General features: G+C 45.4%; 1 protein-coding gene across 2 annotated transcripts in view; it reads left to right on the forward strand.

Moving 5' to 3' along the window:
- Positions 1 to 18,543, forward strand: part of LOC126985008 (lachesin-like) — a 153,980-nt gene extending 135,437 nt beyond the window's left edge. Inside the window, exons 5-10 of one of the 2 annotated variants that reach the window (XM_050839236.1) lie at positions 3,371 to 3,499; positions 4,313 to 4,404; positions 6,507 to 6,699; positions 14,062 to 14,118; positions 17,111 to 17,281; positions 17,611 to 18,543. In XM_050839236.1, the coding sequence (XP_050695193.1) occupies positions 3,371 to 3,499; positions 4,313 to 4,404; positions 6,507 to 6,699; positions 14,062 to 14,118; positions 17,111 to 17,281; positions 17,611 to 17,750 (782 nt within the window). In that variant the 3' untranslated portion in view covers positions 17,751 to 18,543. The remainder of the gene's footprint in view (positions 1 to 3,370; positions 3,500 to 4,312; positions 4,405 to 6,506; positions 6,700 to 14,061; positions 14,119 to 17,110; positions 17,282 to 17,610) is intronic. The other variant, XM_050839237.1, reaches the window with a different exon arrangement.
- The last annotated feature ends 1,563 nt before the right edge of the window (positions 18,544 to 20,106 follow it).

Genomic DNA, 20,106 nt, shown 5'->3' on the forward strand with positions numbered 1-20,106 from the left:
TCTCTCTCTCTCTCTCTCTCTCTCTCTCTCTCTCTCTCTCTCTGGCCCTCCATTTTATTGTATTTAACTTCCTCTAATCTCTTTTTAGTATGCCTTCAACCACTATTGTTTTTCTTTTCTACTCCTTGTCTCACTCCTTCACATTCTCTACCTCTTCCCTTCCCCCTTTCTCTACACCGCCCTTGCCACGCCTTTCCCTTGACCCACCCAAAACAAGAGACAAAATACCCAGCGCATCACCGAGAACTCGTGTAAAATCGAGTCGCCCCGTTCCGAGCAGCGGCGGCGACTCGGAGCGAAAAACTCGGGTCATAATGCTGAAACAGATGGAAGGTTTGACACGGCCGCCTCGATGATCGTTTCTTTCCCTCTTCTTCTGTTTCCCAGGCGTGTTGTGTTTCCCCTGTTTCATTACTAGCTGTGTGGTGGTGGTGGTTGTGGTGGCCAGGAGATGTGGAGGAGGAGAGAAGAGTTTAGAGAAGGAAGGAACAGAGAGAGAGGTCGAGGAGGAAGAAGAGGAAGTATAGAGAAGACAAAGGAGGAAGAAAAGGAAGAAGACGCAAAGAGAAGAAGAGGAGGAAGAGGAGAGAAGAATTAAGAGAAGGAAGGACAGATAGAGAGGTGGAGGAGGAAGAGGAGAAGGAAAGAGAGGAAGTAAAGAGAAGACAAAGGAGGAAGAAAAGGAAGAAGAGGCAAAAAGAAGAAAAGGAGGAGGAGGAGAAAGTGGAGGAAGAGAAAATAGAAAAGAAGGAGGAGGAGAGGTAGAAAAAGAGGAGGAAAAGGGGAGAAAAAAAGAAGAGAAGTTAGAGGAAAAAAAGGAGGACGAAAGAGAGGAGCTAAATGAGAAGAAAGAGAAGAGGAGGAGGAGGAGGAGGAGGAGGAGGAAGAAGAGGAAGAGGAGTGATGTCGTGTCCTGTGATAGCAAGCGAACTCTATGAATATATTTTTTTTCTTTTTTTTTCTTTGTTTTAGTCTTGTGTCTAAAATGTCTATTGCTGTTCTTTCTTGCTTTCTGATGGACGTGAGAGAGAGAGAGAGAGAGTCCAGTCAGGCAGACGCAGACAACTTCCCCTAAATGTGTGATGATTAGGAAGACAAAGAGAGCGTGAATAGAGGATGAAGGAGGAAGAGAAGAAGAAGAAGAAGAAGAAGAAGAAGAAGAAGAAGAAGAAGAAGGAGAAAGGGAAAAGAATAGGAAGAACAAGAAAAAGAAAAGAAGAAGAATGAAAAGAAAAAAGAAGAGTAAAAGAGGATCCAAATAAGAGAGAGAGACTAACCGTAAAAACCGAGTCTGTGTCTTTTCGTCTTCGAGTTGTTACGTCGATGGATTAAGACGAAGTGAAGGGGCGGGGCGGGATGGGACGGGGGTTGGGAGCGGGGCGGGGAGCGGGGCAGGGGGGGTGGTGGGTGATGGGACAGGGTGAACCTTGATGGGGCATTAAAAGGAGTGAGAAAGAGAGACATCGTAGTGTTGGAGGAAGGGACTGGACATAAGGAAGGGGCTATTTGAACGAAGGGACAAGGAATGGGGTTCAAACAAGGATGGGGGGGGATGGGAAAGGGGAGAAAAGGGATGGGAATGTTAAGAGATGGGACTAGGCTCAGGTCAGGTGAATGAGTGGAGATTAGGGCTAAGGAAGTAAGGTTTTAAGAGAGACAGTAGCAGGGAGGTAGACAGATAGACAGATAGATAGAATGGTTGAAGAAAAGCGAGGATAGAAGACGGGGATATGTAAGGAGACAGATAGAGGTAGAGGAGACGGATATACAGGAGGAGGAAAGAGGGGAAAGGAGACGGTACAACGCAACAAAACAGCAAAATGATGGAAATACAAGAAGAGTAAAAGTTAAAAATGTAAGACGAGAGAGAGAGAGAGAGAGAGAGAGAGAGAGAGAGGAGGGAAGATGGGAGGAAGGAAAAAACAAAAAGTATCAATTCAACAGATACACAAAAAACACCGAATCGCCATCTCCACGCCACTCTCACTCTATCTTGTTTTCCTCCCCACACACCCTGCCCCCCGTGTCACCCCTTCCCCCCTCTCCCCTATTCCCCTCTCCATCCCCTCCCCCCTCCCCTTGCCTCTCTAATCTGTCCTCCCCTCCCACGCACACCCTCACCCATACTCGTCTCCTATGTCACTCCTCTACCTCAAATCCTCTTTATTATTATTATTATTATTATTATTATTATTATTATTATTCCAGTGTGAGTTTTTGTTTCATCTGTATATGTCTGTAAGTCTGTCTACTTGTTTGCCTATCATTCCCAGCTATCTTTCTATCTATATGTCTATCTATATATCTATATCTAACTGTTAACGTACCACCAAGACCGAGACGGGAAATACATTGTAACCTTTGAACATTAATCTGCAGCGGTCAGGTAAAGGTTCAGGTCGGCAAGGCAAGAAGTGCTTCACGCTGAGACCCGAAGAAAACACACCAAAGCAAAGTGTCCTGAGTGCACGCAGAAGCCAAACAGCGAAAAACTTAAAGTGCATTCATTGGTCTTGTGTTTCGGTTTGCATTGGGAGGTGGGGAAGGAGAGGTGTGGGGGTGGGGGGAGAGGGAGTTAAGGGGAGCATCAGTAATAAAAAAAGTAATGGGTCTCTTCCAATAAACTTTAATAAAAATCGGTGCCAGTTTCCCACCATTCTGAAAAAAGAAAACATGAAAATCAGAAAATTCGGGCAATGCAACTTGAAGGCCGCTAATACCTGACCAGAGGACGTAGTGCTTTACTAATAGAAAGTTTTCCTTCTGGGGTAAAAATAGGGAAAAACCGTGTTACACCATTTCTTGAACACACACACACACACACACACACACACACACACACACACACACACACACACACACACACACACACACGCTCACACACACACACGGTAACAGTTTTCGTCATATCACCCCCAACAAACAATATTGCCAAACTTGAAACAGCTGAGCAGCGTATGGCGTAGAAAAGTTGGCTCCTTCTTGTTTTCTTCCTTTCCTATCTTCCTTTAATCCTTTCTTCCTCCCTTCTTTCCTTCTTTTCTCCTTTCCTTTCCTTCCCAATGTTCTTTTTTTCTTTGCTTTTTTTTCTTTCTTCATTCCTTTCTTCCCTCTTTTCTTCGTCCTTTCTCCTTTTCTTTCGTCCTCCCTTCCTTTCCCTTCACACAACCTCTCGCATTTCCTTCCACTCTCAAATTTCATACTTAACAACCCTTCACTTTCTCTCTCTTTTCCCTCTCTCTTATCACCAGACTTCCTCTCTCTCTCCTCCCTCTCACTTTCCTCCCACTCCCTGATGCAATGCTAAACAACCTTTCACACGTTCTCCCTCTCACTAACCACCCCACTCACTCCCTCTCTCCCCCCACAGAGGAGGTGCACAACGGGCCGACCCTCGCCCTCCGCCAGGTGAGCCGGACACACATGGGCGCCTACCTGTGTATCGCCTCTAACGGTGTGCCGCCCTCCGTCAGCAAACGCATCACCTTGGACGTGGAGTGTGAGTGTGGGGGGGGATTCTGTTTCACCGTCGACTGTTGTTGTTGTGTTGGGTGCGAATAGTCTTGGGGTTATTGAAGGGACTTATATGTTTATTTGGGGGAGGATTCCGTTGGCTGTTGTTATTGTGTTGGGTGTGAATAGTCTTGGGATCATTGAAGGGACTTATATGATTATTTGGGGGAGGATTCCGTTGGCTGTTCTTATTGTGTTGAGTGTGAATAGAGTCTTGGGATCATTGAAGGGACTTATATGTTTATTTGGGGGAGGATTCCGTTGGCTGTTGTTATTGTGTTGAGTGTGAATAGAGTCTTGGGATCACTGAGGGGACTTATTTGATTAGTTGTTCCTTTTTATCCGACTTACTCACTGAATTTCCGTTTTAATTACTTCGTCACTTAGATTAGTACTTATTGACTCACTTAACTACTTATTTGATTATTTATGTTACTTTTTAGCCGACTTACTCACTCACTGAATTTCCGTTTTAATTACTTCGTCACTTAGATTAGTACTTATTGACTCACTTAACTACTTATTTGATTATTTATGTTATTTTTTAGCCGACTTACTCACTTACTTAATCTCCGTTTTACTTACATCGTCACTTAGATTAATACTTACCCACCCACCAACGTGATTCACTTATATAGCTTGTCACCTACTTATTTACATACTAACTCACCTACTTACATACTTATCCCCTTACTCACTTACCTACTTACATGCTCATTTACTTATTCACTTACCTACCTACTTACACAATTACCTTAGTTACTTAAATACTCACACCCTCACTGTTTTCCTCCCCCAGTCCCGCCGCAGATTCACGTACCCAATCAGCTGGTCGGTGTTCCCACGGGCGACAACGTGACCATAGAGTGCTTCGTGGAGGCGTTCCCCAAGGTGCGTGTGTGTGTGTGTGTGAGGGGTCTGTTTTGTCCCTTAGTCATCTCGTCTCTGTTTTGGTATTTTCATTACTGTCTCCTTTCCCGCTTGTCTGTGTCTGGGAGTGTGTGTGTGTGGGTGGGTGGGTGTGGGAGGGGAGGGTTTTTCTTTACTCTTGGTCATTGTATTCTTGTCTCTGTGGTTTTTGTCTTTCCATTATCGTTTCCTTTCCTTCTTGTTCTTTTTTTCTGGTCTCCTTTTCCTCTGTCTTTGGCCTGTTATTTTTTTTTCTTCCCTTTTCTGTCTCTGTTCATTTTTTCTTCTGTCATTTTTTCGTATTTTCATTATTGTTTTCTTTCTTTCTTCTTCTTTTTGGCGGTATCTGTTTTCTCTTTTCTCTATCTTTTGTTTCCTTCCTTTCTCTGTCTCTGTTCATTTCTTCTGTTGTCTGTTGTTTAATCTTTTCTTTCATTTCTTTCGTTTCTCTTTGTTTCCTTTTCTCTTTCCTATTCTTCCTTTTCTTCCCCTCCTCCTTGTTGTTCTATGGTTCATATTTTCCTTTTTCAAGCGTTTCCTCTCTTCCTCCTCCTCTTCCTTCTTTCCTTTGTCCTCCTCCTCCTCCTCTTCCTTCTTTCCTTTGTCCTCCTCCTCCTCCTTCTCTTCCTCTTCATCCACAACCTTGTCCATTTTCTTTTCATTTTACACTTTCTCCTCCTCCTCCTCCTCCTCCTCCTCCTCCTCCTCCTCCTCCTCTTTCATCTCCCCTCGTCCAGTGCAGTGTCCCCTTTCCTTCTCTCCCCTCTGCTCCCCTTCTCTCCCCTCTGCTCCCCTCTCCCTCAAAGCAAACCACTCCCACACAATCGTTACCCTCTGACAAAACATTCTGATGCATTCTCCCCTCTCATGTTCCTCCTCCTCCTCTTCCCTTCTTCTACGCCAGCTGTCTTCCTTCTTCCTTTCCCTCTTCTTACCTCTTAGCTTCTTCCTCTTTCCTGCTTGACCGGTGTTTATTTAATTTGTCTTTCTTTTCTGTTTGTTCTGTTTTTTTGTTTGTTTCTCATCCTCATTTATCTTTTCTAATACTTCTTTTTCATTCTTATTTTGCCTCTTTTCCTCTTGTTTTTCGTGATCCTTTTTGTTGCTATCATCATCATCATCATCATCATTATTATTATCATTATTATTATTATTATTAAAATTTTTACCATTATCGTTTTCTCCATTGCTTCTACTTCTTCTTCTTCTTCTTTTCTCCGTTACATCCTCCAGCACCGTCATCTTCTCCTCCTCCTCCTCCTCCTCCTCCTCCTCCTCCGCCTGGTTCACGCCCTGTTTTCTCCCACGCTCTGTCACGTGATTGGTTCTCCCTCAACACAAACATTCCTCTTGCCATTATGCTCTCTCTCTCTCTCTCTCTCTCTCTCTCTCTCTCTCTCTCTCTCTCTCTCTCTCTCTCTCTCATCTAATAATTAAAGATGTAATACCACCACAACATCAGTTTACTCAGACTTCACTTGAGTACAAACAGAGGAACACATTTGGTCTGCCCGCCATGCAAGGACATCGTTGTATGGCAGCCAAGATGGTATTTTCCTGACGCAACAAACTTAATGAAAAAGTGTTATGTGTTGTAGTGTTTTCTCTTAAGGGAGCTGATCGAGTGTTTCAAAATAATTAATTGCTTTATGAATGTGGATTATCCGAATTGTATATGATCAGTGGTTCGTCGCAAATGGAAAGTAATGGCGCAAAACCTAAGAGTTTACGAATTAAGACTCCATTAAATTTTCTTTCACCAACGTTTTTGTGCGAAAATGGAATAAGCTCCCGCCTCCAGGTGTTCAGTGCAAGAGGATAAATTAAAAAGCATTCAAAAGCAAATTCAGTCGCCTTGTCCACCTTAATGTTTACTAATACAAAAACTCATCATTTTTGTGCTATTTTTTTCTTCTATTTACAAAACAGACGCTTGTGTGCTCTCAACACCTATGTAAACCACCAGTAACTTTCTATCTCTCCCTTTCCCTCACGCCAATCCTTACCTCCATCCTTCGCTCCCTCACCCCCCCACCCTCACTTTCATTCACCCCCCCCCTCACGCCCCCTCCCTCCTCCCCCAGGCCATCAGTTACTGGGTGGGGAAGGGCATGATGATCCTCAACTCGGAGAAGTACCGCTCGGAGACCATCGAGACGCTCTACTCCATCCACATGAAGCTCACCATCTTCAACTTTTCGCGCGACGACAACACGACCTACCAGTGCGTCGCCAAGAACTCCCTGGGCGAGACGGAGGGCGACATCAAGCTGAACGGTGAGTCGGCGAGGGCTGGACGAGAAGATGGTCTAACCTAAGCTAACCTAATATGATCTAACCTAACCTAACCTAACCTAACCTAAGCTAACCTTATATGATCTAACCTAACCTAACCTAACCTAACCTAACCTAATATGATCTAACCTAACCTAACCTAACCTAACCTAATCCTACCTAAGTCTACATAGGGTAAAACATGCAAGCTGCAGAGGAGTGTGAGATGCAGGTAAGGAATGACTCAAAATATTGGTTAATCATCCCTACCCTACCTTTTTATATCCTTCCCTTCCCTATCCTCTCATACCCTACCCTCTTATAGACTACCCTACCCTACACTGCCCTACCTTACCCCACCCTTCCATACCTTACCCTAACCTTCAATACCTCACCTTACCTTTCCATACCCTCCCTTACCCTGAACTGAATTACTTTGCTCTTCCCTGTCCTGCCCAAACCTCACTAGGGTAAAATTTGTTATAGATGGGGAGTGTTGTTCTTGTCGCTGTTGTTGAAGTCTTTAGAGTCGATTGTGAAGTTGTCTACTTGCTTGTTTAATTTGTTCTTTTTTTTTTGTATGTTTATTAAATAGTTTGGTTAAGTACACTCATACACACACACACACACACACACACACACACACACACACACACACACACACACACACAGAGAGAGAGAGAGAGAGAGAGAGATCATACAATACTAATCACTGCGTCATTCTTCCCTCCCTCCCTTCCTTCCTTCCTCCAACCCTCCCTTCCTCCCTTCCTTTCCTCTTCCTTCTCATATCCATTTCCTTCCTCCCGTCTTCCTTTCACCCTTCCTCCTTTCATTCTCTCTTTCTCCACTCTCCCTCTCATTCTCCCTCGCACCCTCCTCTCTCCCACCCTTCTTCCCTTACACTTCTTTCCTTCTCCCTTCCTTCTACTCCCTACCTCCCTTTCTTTATTCTTCCTTCTACTCAAATTCATCCTTCCATCTTCCTCTTTCCCTCTCTCTCCATTCCTCCACTTTTTCTCCTTAAATTTTTCCTTTCTCCTAACCTTTCTTTCCTCCTCTTATTCTTTGTCCTTCTCCTCCTCCTCCTCCTCCTCCTCCTCATTCTCCTCGCAGCACACACTCACACACCTCCTCACACTAGCGGCATTCACCTCCACCTATGCTGCCTCTCCTCACCTCTCATTAACCTGCCATGGAGAAGGTCAACAAGGTCTCCTCCCTCACACTCCTCCATGAGAGAGAGAGAGAGAGGGAGAGGGAGAGGGAGAGAGAGAGAGGTTGTTGACTCAGGTGTGAAAGTCTCGTTGGTTATAATTAAGGTGTCACCTGAAAGAAAGAAAACTTATACTTAGATTTTTTTTTTTAGTGTGTGTGAAGGGAATATCTTGTATGCTACTACTACTACTACTACTACTACTACTACTACTACTACTACTACTACTACTACTATTACTACTACTACTACTACTACTACTACTACTACTATTACTACTACTACTATTACTACTACTACTACTACTACTACTACTACTACTACTACTACTACTACTACTACTACTACTACTACTACTACTACCACTACTACTACCCTACTACTACCATTAATATTAACATGTCTCTCTCTCTCTCTCTCTCTCTCTCTCTCTCTCTCTCTCTCTCTCTCTCTCTCTCTCTCTCTCTCTCTCTCTCTCTCTCTCTCTCTCTCTCTCTCTCTCTTCCATCCAGCTAGTCTTTCCTCTCTCTCTCCCTCCTCCCTTTCCCTTTCACCTCTCCTTGCGTTTCTCTCCATTTCTTCCTTCCTTATCTTCTTATTCCCTTCCCTTCTATTGCTCTCAGTTTCCCCCCTTCTCTTCTTCCTCTTTCTCTCCATCAACTCTTCCTTTCTGTTTCTCCTTTTATTGTTTCTGCTCCTTCCTCTCTCCTTTTTCTCCTCCTCCTCCTCTTCACACCACTCTCCCCCATTTCTTCCCCTTCCATTCCATATTTTATTGATGGAAGAGGAAGTGAGATGGGGGGGATTTTTTTTTTCTCGTATATTCTGTTACATGTCCCATTCTAGTATACAGGGAGACGTGTCAACCTACCCTTCCCTTCCCATTCCCTTGCCCCTTCCCCTTCCGTCCCTCCACTCCTCCCCTTCCACGCCTCACTAGGAGCGGTGGTAATCTGAGACCTATGGCCGTGATGTTACTGTCTTCGGTGGTGATGGTGGGTGGTGGGGGTGGAAGAGGACGAAGAAGAGGAGGAGAGAGAGGATAGAAGAAAGAGAAATATGAGAAGAAATTGGAGGTTAGGATTGAAGGATAGGAAGAGAAGGAAGAGGAGGAGAGGGAAGAAGAAGAAGAGCGGGAGGAGGAGGAGGAGGAGGAGAAGCAAACCAAAAACCATAGCAGGAAGAGGAATAGTAGGAGGCGAAGGAAGAAGAAAAAGAAGAAGAAGCAGAAAAAATGGAATGGAGGAGAAAGAGGGAGGAGAATAAGTAGAAGCAATAGCAGGAGGAGGAGGAGGAGGAGGAGGAGGAAGAGGAGGAGGAGGGCTGCAAAAAATTACGACCACCTTCATGAACCTTTAATTTGCGAAGCCACAGGTGAGTGTTCTATATCATCTCCTTTCCTCCCCTTTTCTTTTTTTTTCTCCTTCCCCTTCTCTTTAAATCACTTCTCTCCTGCCCTCCCCTCCTCCTCCCTCTCCCTTCCCTCCCCGTCCCTCTCTCTCCCTTTCCTACCCTTCTCCTTCCTCTCTCCTGTCTCCCATTCTGTACCTCTCCCCTCCCACTCCTTCTGTTCCTTTCCTTCCCACCTCTCCTCTCCCTTCCCTCCCTCTCTCCTCTCTCCCCTCCACTCCCTCAGTCCCTTTCCTTCCCACCTCTCCTCTCCCTTCCCTCCCTCTCCCTTCTGTCTCCCTTTCTCTCCCTTTCTTCGGTGTCCCTCTCAATGTTTTTCCCCCTGCTCTCCTCTTTTAATTGTTTTTTCCTCCATTCGTGGTGTTAAGAAAGGCATAAAGGAGGAAGAAGAAGAAAAAGAAGAAGAAAATAGAACTGTAATGCTAAAAAAAAGTTGATTGTAATAATAATGAGGAAGAAGAGGAAACAAGAAGAACAAGAAAAGAGGATGATAATAATTAAAAAGAAATTATAATAATGATGAATGAAAAAGAAGAACAAAAAATAACAAGAACAAGAGAAATATAATAATAATAAAAATAAAAATAACAACAACAATAAAAATGAAAACGATGAAGAAGAACAAGAAAATGATATAACTACAAGAGGGAAAGATACCAATAACAATAACGAAGAAAATGAACAAGAAGAACAAGAACAAGAAGACAGGTATGCAAGAGGCAGGCAGGTAGGGGAGGGAAGGGCGGCCATCATTTCTCACCTGCCTATAATTATGACAAGGTGGCGCTGAGGACCAGGTGACAGCCCCGCGCCGCCCAAATTACAGACCCACTCCAGCCTAGTGATTTCCCTCCACACTCTTCCCCTTCCCTTCCCTGCCTCCCCTCTCTTCCCCTTTCTACCCTTCCCCTTCCCTTCCCTGCCTCTCCTCTCTTCCCCTCTCCATCCTTCCACTTCCCTTCCCTGTCTCCCCTCTCTACCCCCTTTCCTTCCCCTTCCCTTCCCTGCCTGTCCTCTCTTTCCCTCTCCATAGTTCCCTTCTCTTCCCCTCTTCATCCTTCCCGTTCCCTTCCCTGCCTCCCCTTCCTTCCCCCTCTCCTTCCATCCCCTTCTCTTCCCTGCCTCCTTTCTTCCCCTCTCTATCCTTTCCCTTCCCTTCCCTGCCTCTCCTTCCTTCCCCTCTCCATCTCTTCCCCTTCCCTTCGATCCATCCCTTGCCTCCCTTCCCTTCCCCTTCCCAACCTCGTCCTGTACATCCCCTACCTCCTCTTCCTTTCCTTCAGTTCATCCTCTGCCTTCCCTTCGTTCCCCTCCCCACCCTTCTCCTTCCCTTCAATCCATCCTCCATCCCCTGCCTTTCCTTCATCTTGACACACCTTGCTTGCCCTCAGATCACCTCCTTCCTTCATCTTTCTTCCATCTCTCTCCCTTCTGCTTCCTTCCACTTCACTCTCCCCTCTCCACCCACATTTCTCCTCCCTCGTCTTCAGTACCCTTTTCTCTCTCTCCCCATGATTGCCCTCCACCACCATATCCCTTTTCCTTTTCCCCCTCTCAGCTTATGTTTCTTTCCCTCCCTTCCTCTCAATCCCTGTACCTATCACTTTTTTTTCTTGGGTAATCTTTCCTCTTTTCTTTTTATCCTTTGCTTTCCTTAACTTTCATTTTCACAACTTCCTCTTCCAGTTCCTCTTCAGCTCTTTCTTTTTCATTCATACTTTCCCCTCGTACCTCTCATCCTCCAGTTTCTCTGCAATCCGTTTTCTTTTCTTATCCTTACTTCCCTTTCTCTTCCACCTTATCCTCCCTTTATCCTCCTCCAGCACAGCCCACCTTCACTTTCCCTTCTCCCTCACCTTTCCCTTACACCTGTCCACCTTCCCTCTCAGGTGTGCGTGTCTGGAGGTGCTTCTGCAATCGATATCACTAAGGGAAGGTGAAGGTTGAGGGGGGGGGAGAGGAGGAATGAAGGGGAGCTAAACTTGAAGGGATGGGCTTTGGCATTTAATGAAGAGAATGGGGAAGGGAGAGGAAGAGGGTAGCGAGGGTGAGGGTGTGAATAAGATGAAGGAGAGGGAAGGGGAGCTTAAGGAGAGGAAGTAAGAAGGAGAAGAGGAGGATGGAGAGAGTAAGAATGAGAACTAAGAGAAGGAGAAATGAAGGAGAGAAAGTTAGAAGAGGAAGAAGAACAAGAAGAAAAGAAGAAAGAGAAAAGTTTGGAAGTAAATAAGGAAGGAAGGAGAAATAAAGGAGAGGAAGAAGAACAAGAAAAACAAGAAGACGAAGAAGGAGAAAGAGAAAACTAAGGAAAGAAAGGAGAGGAAGTTAGAAGCGGAAGAAGAACAAGAAGACAAGAAAAAAGAGAAAAGTAAAGAAGTAAATAAGGAGAGGGAAGGAGAAAGAAATGAAGAAGAGGAAGAAGAACAAGAAGACGAAGAAGGAGAAAAGGAAAACTAAGGAAGGAGAAATGGAGGAAAGGAAATCAGAAGAGGAAAAAGAAGAACAAGAAAAACAAAAATAAAAAGAAAACTAAGGAAAGAAGGAAGGAATGGAAATAAAGAAGAGGCAGACTATTACGAAAGGAAGAGAAGATTTTTAGTAAAGGAAGGAATAGCAAAAAGAAGTGAGAGACGGCTTGTTGGTTTAACTGTTCGTGGAGGAAAAGTTAAAACACATAGACAGAAACAGGAGAGCTTAAGTTTACTATGCATCCAACTGTGATTATTATTATAGTAACCCTCTCTCTCTCTCTCTCTCTCTCTCTCTCTCTCTCTCTCTCTCTCTCTCTCTCTCTCTCTCTCTCTCTCTCTCTCTCGCTCTCGCTCTCTCTGTCACCCCTGTCCCGCCAGCCATACGGAGAGGACTTGATAGAGAAACTTGAAACAAAGGTCTTGGATTCAGAGCGAGTTATTACTAATCTAGCATGTTGCGAGCCCGGCCGTGTGTGTGTGTGTGTGTGTGTGTGTGTGTGTGTGTGTGTAGAGAGACAGAGAGGGAAACGGCCGAGGAAGGACAGAACGACTTGGTTTAATTTCTCAGTTTAAGACTTCCTTCCTGTCTCGGTCCGTCTCTCTCTCTCTCTCTCTCTCTCTCTCTCTCTCTCTCTCTCTCTCTCTCTCTCTCTCTCTCTCTCTCTCTCTCTCTCTCTCTCTCTCTCTCTCTCTCTCTCAAGCTGTCATTTGTTTGTTTGTTGATTTGCGTGTGTGTGTGTGTGTGTGTGTGTGTGTGTGTGTTGACGTTCCTTTTAATCCCGCGTGAAGAAACTTTCCATCGCGTTCATCAATATTTCTCTTCCATTACCCGTTGTCGCGCTCCGTAATACCTTGGACGCGAGCAAATATCACTGAGTCCTCTAATCGCACTTTTATCTAACCTCCTTTAATGCCTCTAATTATTGTAATGCATATTCTCCATTCTTTCATTTGCTCCTTTTATTTTCTGTCATCCGTCTGCAACGTTCATGCCAAATCATCACTCGGCATTTACTTCACCCGTCTCATTACGCTTGTTTCCATGTATACCCGGACTGATACATTTACTGCATTCTTTTATGTTCTCGTTTGTATCGATCTATGACTTTGTTTATACGTAATTTTCACCTGCATTGATTTCCATAAATTTGACTTCTAATGCCACCCTTGTTAAGCATCCACTGGACCTTGTTTCCGTGAGGTACAGAGCGACATTTAAAAAGATGAGAAATCACAGTCAATGTTTGGTGAACTTTAAGCCGAGATAACTTTGCAATCAATGAGAATTTTATGTATTGTCATGAAATATACCCCAAAGTAGTGTCTTATCAGAGGGAATCATTACAACCAACAAATATCCATGTATATACTGTACTGTCAGCTTGAAAAACAGTGAAAAATAATTTTGAAGAATGTTTGGATAATAAGGCAAACAGTCTTGTAACTAGCTCCTATACTATTGTTAACAAGTACGGTGCTATCAGCTTGAAGAACATTGGAAACTCATGTTATTAATTTTGGTTGAACAATGACACATAAACATTCCAGTAACGAGATATATACTGCAGAACTCTTTCAAAAGGAGGGTATCTGGTCACCTCTCCTTCCGAAATTGACCTCTTTTTCGGCCATCTCTTTGGATTCTTTTTAGGAGCAGCAAGTACCGGGCTTTTTTTTATATTATTGTTTCCTTTTTTTGTGCCCTTGAGCTGTCTCCTTTGTTGTAAAAAAAAAAATAGTGCCTGGGCTCAATAACGGAGTGGCAGATAACCAAGTGAGAAGCTCTGTACCGTGAGATTCAAGATTTTTTGAAACTCATATTGATTAATGGTGTTTAAATAATGCGCATTGCTATCTTATAAACCCATGCTCGGCTCAGCGCGTAGGCAGAAAAGCTAACTTGACTCAAGGTGATTTTCGACCATGCAGCGAGGTCCATTTTGTACTTTCTTTGATGTTTCTAGGTTGAAGAAGAGTTGCTCAACACACTGGTGCAATAAGAGCTATTTCGCAGGATTGGCATTTGGTACTTTATGGAACAAATTTGTGCACTGCATTCTTTCATTATATCTAATTCTCTTTTATTATACTGCCTTGCATATATATGTACTTAACCATCCCTTACTATTGATTTATAGAGGCGTGGCACAGTAGCAGAGTTTCCCCTTCAATAGACTACTCGCCTTGACCGTTTTCCTTTGCCTCCCCTTCAGCCCTCACGCCCCCTGTCACGTTTTCTATTCATCAGCGTTCCCCTTTTCGTTACAGAGATCTACATTCCCCCTAAGGCCAAGGAAATCCGAAGCGGAAATTCCAAAAACGAAGGTGAGTGCTCCGGAGAGAGAGAGAGGGGATTATGATGATGTATTTGTACCGAATAGTATTATGTGATGGAAGTTATGTGTGTGTTTCAGAGAGAGAGAGAGAGAGAGAGAGAGAGAGACTTAACACGTTTGACTGGGTGGAGCTCACTGGCTGGCTGGCTGACTGACTGATTCATACGACTGGAGTACATAAGTTCGGACCTACCTCCCCCTACCACACTGCTACTACTACTACTACTACTACTACGCCCCCTACAGCTACCGCCCTCTACTGCTCCCCCTACGCGTTACTCCCCCCTACCCTACACTACTACTGCTTCCCCTACTGTTATACCCACTACCCTTTATCCTCCTCTTCCTCCTCCATCTCTTCTCTTTTCTGGGTTTTTTCTCTTATTTTTTTTTCTTTTCTTCTCTCTCTACATTCATTCTTCTGTTTCTCCTCCCTTTCGTAAACCATTTTTCTTCTCCTCCTCTTCCTCCTCCTCCTCCTCCTCTGACACTAATTCCTCCTCATCTCTCTGTTTCTCTTCCTCCGTTTCCTTCGCCTTTTCTTTCTTTTCTTCCTTCTCTTCCATCACCATCTACACTTTTCTTTTATCTTTTTTTCTGTTTTCTTTAATTATCTTGATTCTCTCTCTCTCTCTCTCTCTCTCTCTCTCTCTCTCTCTCTCTCTCTCTCTCTCTCTCTCTCTCTCTCTCTCTCTCTCTCTCTCTCTCTCTCTCTCTCTCTCTCTCTCTCTCTCTCTCGTTCAACCTCTGTGTCTATTTCCATTTCATTTCTCCTTACTCCCTCCCTCCCTCCCTCGCTACCTGTCTACCTACCTGTCTACCTAACCACTGACCTATCTACCTACTTACCTGAGACGACATATCACTGCTCACGAGACTCTCCCTACTTATCTACCTCCTCTGCCGCCCTTTCGCCCTCCCTCCCTTTCCCTCCAAGCCTCCCTACTTGTTGCTATCACCCTGCATCTTTGTCTCCCTTCCTCTCCCTCTCCATCTCTCAATGTCTCCCTGTCTCTCTATCTCTTATCACCCTGGTTATTCCTTCGCTTCCTCTCTCTCTTTTTTTCTCCTTTTTCTTTTCCTCTTCCTGTTTTCCCTTTACTTTATCATCCACTTTCATTTTCTCTATCTCTCTCTTTATCCTTATTTCCTCTTACTCCACCTTACGTCTCCTGCTTCTTTGCCTGCTTTCCTCCTCCGTATACCTGCTTATGACTCTTCTATTAATTCCTCTTAACTCGTTTTGCTCCCCTTCCTTCTCCCCTCTCTGCTCTTTCTTCTTAATTGATCTCTTTTCTTTCCCTTTAACTTTCCCGTCCACCTGCTTAGAATTTCCTCATCATCACCTCTCCCTTTTCCCCTTCCCTTTCCCTTCTCTCCTTGCCCTTCCCGTCTCCCCTTCACCTTCATAACCCTTTCTTTTTTGTCTCCCTTTTTTTCTGTTTCCCTCCCTTGCGCTCCCTGCCTCCCCCTTGTCATAATTACATCTTTTTCTGGCACCTTCCTTTCTTTTTCCCTTCTTCTGCTTTCCCCATTGTCCTCCTTTATCACAAGTATGTCATTTCCTCTCTTCTCCTCTTCCCTTTATCCTCTTCTCCCCTCCTATCTGCTTCCCCAATCCCCATCTTACCTATCTCCCCTTTGCTGCAGACCTCCCCTGCCTCCCTTCATGCCTTCCCCTGCCTTCTCATAACTACCCCATCTTACCCTAACTCCCTACATACTTACCTATCTCCCCTGCCTCCCTTCATGCCTCCCCCTGCCTTTTCATAACCACCCCATCTCACCTTAACTCCCTACATCCTTACCTATCGCCCACCTTCCTCTCCCTATGTCTCCTTGCCTATCCTGAGACCTCTTACCTTCATGCTTCCCCTCCCTTACCTTACCCACTGAAACCCTTCCTGCTATTTCTCACTCCCCTTCCTCTTCCTCCCCATTACCTCCCCACCCCTGTTTCCTCCCTTTCTCCCGTCCCTTTTCCCTTTCCGTTTATCCTTTTTTATCCCTGCCTTCTCCTCTTCCTCCTTACCTCATCTGTTAACATTTATATCCATTAACTCCCCCCTTTCTCCCCTTGCCTTGATAATATCCTCCCTCCCCTTTCCCCTGTTCTCCCCTTCTCCCCTTACTGTGATATTCGTTCCTTCTCTCCCTTCCTCCTTTCCTACCCTTGCCTTCTCTAGTTAACCTTGTTCCCTGTTAGTTTTTCCTTTCCTTGACTTTCCCATTTCCCCTTTCTCTTTCCCTCTTCTCTCCCTCCCTCTCTTTATTCCCCTTTTTTATCATTTTTTTCCCTTTTCCTTCGCATTTCCCTGCTCCCCTTTCCTACTCATTACCTCCCATACCACCTACTTACCCCTTTCCTTCCCCATTTCCCCTTTCTCTTTCCCTCTTCTCCTCTCACTCTCTCTTTATTCCCCTTTTTTTCCCTTTTCTTTCGCATTTCCCTGCTCCCCTTTCTTACTCATTACCTCCCATACCACCTACTTAACCCTTTCCTTTCCTCATTTCCCCTTCTACTTTCCCTCTTCTCCTCTCTCTCCCTCTCTTGATTCCCCTTTTTGTCATCATTAACTATCATTTTTCCCTTTTCTTTCTCTTTTCCCTGCTCCCCTTTCCTATGCATTACCTCTCCTTGCCTCTCCCCTCCTCCCCTTCTCCCTCCTTCTCCCCTTCTCCCCCTCTTCTTGCTTCTCAACTCCTTTCCCTTCTCGTTGGTTACCCTCTCCTCCCTTCCCTCCTCCTCCCCATCTCCTTACTTACCCTACCCTACTTTCTGCTTCCCTCGCTAATCTCCCCCTTCTGCCTTTTCCTCCCCTCTTCCTGCCTCAATCCTTCTCTCTCTGCTTCCACCTCCTCCTCACGCTCTCCTCATCCTTCTCCCTGCTTCACCCCTGCTCAACTTCTACCTGCTTCTCTCCCCTGCCTTCCCTCTCCCCCCCCCCCCCTGACTGACGCACGCTGCTTGTCTCCGCCAGACCTGAAAGAGCAGAGTCCCCGCCACGACAAGGAAGACGACCACCCCCACAACCACAACCTCAACCACCACCTCCTCCACAACCTCCACGACAACGACAAGAAACTGGTGGACGACTCGCACGACAGCTCCCCCCCAGTCCCCCAGTCCGCCCACCCCCCCAGCGGCCACGGTGAGGGTGCGAGAGAGAGAGAGAGAGAGAGAGAGAGAGAGAGATAATAGTGTTAAGTTGTTTGGATTGTTTTGTTTGGTTGTTTGTGTGTGTGTGTGTGTGTGTGTGTGTGTGTGTGTGTGTAGATTTTGTTGTTATTGTTAATTAATGATTCTGTGCTCTGTTTCATCTCTTGTCTGTCTGTTTGTCCATCTCTCTCTCTCTCTCTCTCTCTCTCTCTCTCCCCTCACCTCTCAATAATGATTTAATTCTAACTTTCTACTAATACACCTCCTCCTCCTCCTCTTCCTCCTCCTCCTCCTCCTCCTCCTCCTCCTCCTCCTCTACAGACGTGATGAAGCCGGAGATGACACATGAGGGAAGCATCTCCTCCGCTCCTGCAGCCTCCACGCCCCAACATCTCCTCCTCCTCCTCCCGCTCCTCCACCTCCTCCCGCTCCGCCGCCGCCACACATTAGTTGATAAGTAGTCGGTGCTCCACCAGATGGCTCTCGTCGGGGCGGGGACGGAGAGGGACAGTGATGGTGAGATATGGTGAAGCGTGACGGTGTGGACGTGTGTGGCGGAGGGATGAAGACGGATGGTGAAGAGGATGCTGGTGACGGCGGTGGTGATGGTGAGGGATTGTATAATGTGGTGATGGTGATGGTGATAAAGATAGTGATGATGGTGATTGTGGCGTTAAGGAAAAAGTGATGGAGGTTGAAAAGAGAAGAGAAAAGAGAACAGAAAGAGGATTAAAAGAAAAATGATGAAGTATATTGATGGTGTTGTTAAAAAAGATGCTACAGTTTTATCATTATTATTATTATTATTATTATTATTATTATTATTATTATTATTATTATTATTATCATTATTATTGTGGATGCTGTTGGTATTATTGATTTTATTCATGCTTTTTAAGATTGTATGTTACTGACGTATTCCAATGTGTGTGTGTGTGTGTGTATGTGTGTGTGTGTGTGTGTGTGTGTGTGTGTGTGTGTGCGTGTGTGTGTGTTATACGATAATGAGTAAGAGATACGGTATGAATCCTCATTCTCCACCTCCTCCTCCTCCTCCTCCTCCTCCTCCTCCTCCTCCTCCTCTTTCTCCTTCTTCTGCTCCTACTTCCGTTTTCCTTTTTTTATTTCATTTACTTTGTGACCTTGTCCTTGTTTCATTCCCCAGAAACACACACACACACACACACACACACACACACACACACACACACACACACACACACACACACACACACACACACACACACACACACACGCATGAAATATCAAAATATCTGACATCAGAAGTTGGAAGCGGAGGAGGAGAAGGGGAGGATGGGAGAAAGGGGAGGAGGAGATGAGGGAGGAAGAAGATTTAGCTGTAGAGGAGGAGGAGGAGGCTCGCATGAGGGGAGGAGTAAATACTGTAAGCTCTGAATATCCCGCGGCGCTACGCTGTGCCCGAGTACTACTACCCTGTCGCTGTACATTGTTGTTATAAGCTCGTGATACGACTCATTGTCTTCTTTCTCTGTAATGTTTTTATCGTCTCCACTTGTCCTTCCTCCTTGTACCCTTGGTGACCCCTGCCGCCGCGCCTCGCCGCCTGGCCGCGGGGCGCCAGCCAGGCACAGGTCCCGCCGCCGCCGCCTGGTGGCTCCGAGTGTGGCATGCAGGCGAGACTCAACCGAGGATACATACTACTATACTGTCACCAAGTCATTGTACACAATATACATATCATGAACTGTATTTAGATGAGGTTGCCTGCAGGCGTGAGTGTATGTATGCAGGCTGTCATGTATATATATATAGATATATATATATATATATATATATATATATATATATATATATATATATATATATATATATATATATATATATATATATGATATGTACCCGCGAGCAACGCGTTAGCGAAGTTTTGATGAGTTCGCGGGTGGAGTGCGGGCGGCGGCGGGGGCGTCAAGAGTCACCAAGACGCCGCTGGAGTGGCGCGGCGGCGGGCGGCGTGAATGGCGCCGCAAACACATCGCTCTTGAAGGGAAGCTCAGCCTCATTAAAGCGAAGCGGCGGCGCGGCGGTGGAGGCGGAGCCGAGGAGCCGCTCAGGTGAATCAAAACTCTTCGTATCAATTAGTGGAGAGCAGGCGCGGGGCGGGGCGCCAGACTCTCGCCCTGTGTGTGACTTGTATAAACAAACAGTCGTGTAGTGAAAGTGAAGCAATGAACAAGTATACACGTATATAAACTATAGAAAATATTCTATATATACACTGTTACTTCCAGGACTAGATCACTGTACGTATGTATGTATGTATGTATGTATGTAGTGTTAGCCGTAAGAGGAATGAGAAAAGTGTGTATATTCCATCCTCTTAGCGGAAGGGTCCGGGAAGCGACCAAAGAGGAGCCCAAAGATGTGACTGACTCCATTGTGTCTGTACATAGCTTCCTTTTTTAGCCTCCCGTGTTTAGCCTCTTCAGCGGGGGGGAGGGGGGCGAGGACGAGGGGGGAAGGGGTGATGGAAGGAGGAAGGAGGCGGCAGAGGGGGCAGATATTATCAAAAGCTCACACCTCGTCACTCTCCCCTCACTCCTCCACGTGTCACTCGCTCAGTCTCTCCCTCACCCGCTCCCTCGCGCACCCGCTCCCCTCCCGCCCCTACCCCCCCACCACCTTTTGTTTGTTTAACATATTTGTCACCCATATCTCTCTCTCTCTCTCTCTCTCTCTCTCTCTCTCTCTCTCTCTCTCTCTCTCTCTCTCTCTCTCTCTCTCTCTCTCTCTCTCTCTCTCTCTCTCTATATATATATATATATATATATATATATA

The sequence above is a fragment of the Eriocheir sinensis genome, chromosome 58 (genome assembly GCF_024679095.1).
Source record: "Eriocheir sinensis breed Jianghai 21 chromosome 58, ASM2467909v1, whole genome shotgun sequence".
NCBI lineage: Eukaryota > Metazoa > Arthropoda > Malacostraca > Decapoda > Varunidae > Eriocheir > Eriocheir sinensis.